The sequence below is a fragment of the Salvelinus sp. IW2-2015 genome, unplaced genomic scaffold (genome assembly GCF_002910315.2).
Source record: "Salvelinus sp. IW2-2015 unplaced genomic scaffold, ASM291031v2 Un_scaffold3614, whole genome shotgun sequence".
Taxonomy (NCBI): domain Eukaryota; kingdom Metazoa; phylum Chordata; class Actinopteri; order Salmoniformes; family Salmonidae; genus Salvelinus; species Salvelinus sp. IW2-2015.
This window is the reverse complement of record NW_019944891.1, coordinates 53,911-56,410: the sequence shown is the minus strand read 5'-3', so window position 1 is coordinate 56,410 and position 2,500 is coordinate 53,911. Positions and strand designations below refer to the sequence as shown.

The following is a 2,500-nucleotide window of genomic DNA, read 5'->3' as shown; positions in this document are numbered from 1 at the left end:
TCGGAGGAGGGTCTCGGAGGAGGGTCTCGGAGGAGGGTCTCAGAGGAGGGTCTCGGAGGAGGGTCTCGGTATATAAAGGGCCTCTAGCAGCTACAGTCCTGACAGAGAGAGACAGAGAGAGACAGAGAACACAATGGTTACAACAACAGGAGAAGAGCTGGATTCTGAGTCCAGCCTTGGACATCAACACCGACACCAAACAACACCCACCAAACAGAAACGGCAACCTCTGAGCTGGATATATCTCTGTATCTGTCTCCTTCTGGATCTCTGTTGTCCGTCTGTAGAAGGGACCAACTGGCACCAATACCACCGTCGCCCCCGACCCCAGCCAGGGTCCATCATCCTGGGCAACAGAGGGCTGAAGGTCCCCCGGGGAAGTTGGGTCTACCTGGATCCTCTCTGTGACCTGGTGACCAGAGTCCTTCCAGGCGACCGCTGTTACATCACTGTCTTCGACTACGACCGTGCTGTCATACCGGGAACACTCACCCCAAAGAAGTTCCTGTGCGCGTTCGAGAAAGGCCAGGTGAAGTATATGCATTTCGGGTCAAAGGTCATTACCAGGGATACGGTGAGGTTACAGGTGAGGTATGACACGCAGACGGACACGCTGGTTATACCGCTGACGTTAGAGGTCGAGGTGACCGCGAACGGTCGAGAGGTCGTGACCACGAACACACCGCTGATCGTGAGCGAGCTGGACGGGATCTCTAACGCCATCGATGGTCAGAGCTTGGGGATTCCATTCAGCGGGTCCGGTTCCGGCGGTTCCGCGTCGCAGTGTAAACTCACCTTATTGGTCGGAACGGGCGGTTTCCCCAGACATGGAACACTTTTGAATTACGTCACCAACGGTCAGCCGACGGACTGCGATGCTTTCGTCAACATGGATGTTCGCTATAAACTCACCCCTTCCTCTGACTCACCTTACATCGACTACGTCCCCATGCTAGCAGAGTTACTAGACAAACACGGGAGGGCCACACAGCAGGAGTACTTCCAGATCACAGTCAGGTTTGCATTGTTTGTGTTTTCTAACTTTGGCTTTGGGTACTATGTAGAGAATAGGGTACTATGTAGAGAATAGGGTACTATGTAGAGGATAGGGTACTATGTAGAGGATAGGGTACTCCCTAAAAATAAATAATAACCAAAAAACCGACATTAATCCTCACATAAGGCAAATCCTCTATATACTACCCTATCCTAAAACAGGTACTATTCTCTATCATAGTACCCTTTTCGCTATATATAGTGACAACTAATATAATCTACATAGACCCTACATTCTCTACATAGTACCCTATTCTCTAATAGTACCCTATTCTCATACATAGTAAAAGCCAAAGTTAAACAAAACCAAACAAACAAACAAACTGACTGTGAGGGAAGTTAACTGCTTGGTTGGTTTGTCTAGTAACTCTAGGAGCATGGGGACGTAGTCGATGTAAGGTGAGTCAGAGGAAGGGGTGAGTTATAGGCGAACATCCCATGTTGACGAAAGCATCGCGCGTCCGTCGGCTGACGCGTTTGGTGCCGTAATTAAAAAAGTGTTCCATGTCTGGGGAAACGCGCCCGTTCCGACCAATAAGGTGATGTTTACACTGACGACGCGGGAACCGCCGGAACCGGACCCGCTGAATGGAATCCCCAAGCCTCTGACCATCGATGGGCGTTAGAAGATCCCGTCCAGCTTCGCCTCACGATCAGCGGTGTGTTCGTGGTTCACGACTCTCGACCGTCTTGCGGTCCACCTCGACCTCATAACGTCAGCGGTATAACCAGCGGTTGTCGGTCTGCGTGTCATAACCTCACCTGTAACCTCACCGTATCCCTGGGGTAATTGACCCCTTTCGACCCGAATTGCATATCCTTCACCTGGCCTTTCCTCGAACGCCGCACCAGGAACTTCTTTGGGGGGAGTGTTCCCGGTATGACAGCACGGTTCGTAAGTCGAAGACAGTGATGTAAACAGCGGTCGCCTGGAAGGACTCTGGTCACCAGGTCACAGAGAGGATCCAGGTAGACCAACTTCCCCGGGGGACCTTCAGCCCTCTGTTGCCCAGGATGATGGACCCTGGCTGGGGTCGGGGGGCGACGGTGGTATTGGTGCCAGTGGTCCTTCTACAGACGGACAACAGAAGATCCAGAAGGAGACAGATACAGAGATATATCCAGCCAGAGGTTTGCCGTTTTCTGTTTGGTGGGTGTGTGTTTGGGTGTCGGTGGTTGATGTCCAAGCGCTGGACTCAGAATCCAGCTCTTTCTCCTGTTGTTGTAACATTTGTGTTTCTGTCTCTCTCTGTCTCTCTCTGTCAGGACTGTAGCTGCTAGAGGCCCTTTATATACCGGAGATACCTCCTCCGAGACCCTCCTCTTGAAGAACCTTCTCCGAACCTCTCCGAGACCCTCCTCCGAGACCCTCCTCTGCTCCCTTTCCAAACCCACCCTCATAATCTCCGCTCTTTACAGACCCCTCTCTTCTCTCTCCCCCATC

The 2,500-nt window shown here is 51.9% G+C and overlaps 1 protein-coding gene and 1 long non-coding RNA gene across 2 annotated transcripts in view; both read left to right on the top strand.

Moving 5' to 3' along the window:
- LOC139025943 (uncharacterized) overlaps positions 1-2,500 on the top strand; it is a 27,067-nt gene that overhangs the window by 6,596 nt on the left and 17,971 nt on the right. The window lies entirely within an intron of this gene.
- Positions 1-2,500, top strand: part of LOC112076186 (FRAS1-related extracellular matrix protein 2-like) — a 20,124-nt gene that overhangs the window by 39 nt on the left and 17,585 nt on the right. Inside the window, exons 1-2 of the mRNA XM_070441213.1 lie at positions 1-49; positions 288-1,017. The exon at positions 1-49 is cut by the window's left edge and continues 39 nt beyond it. Of these exons, the coding sequence (XP_070297314.1) occupies positions 1-49; positions 288-1,017 (779 nt within the window). The remainder of the gene's footprint in view (positions 50-287; positions 1,018-2,500) is intronic.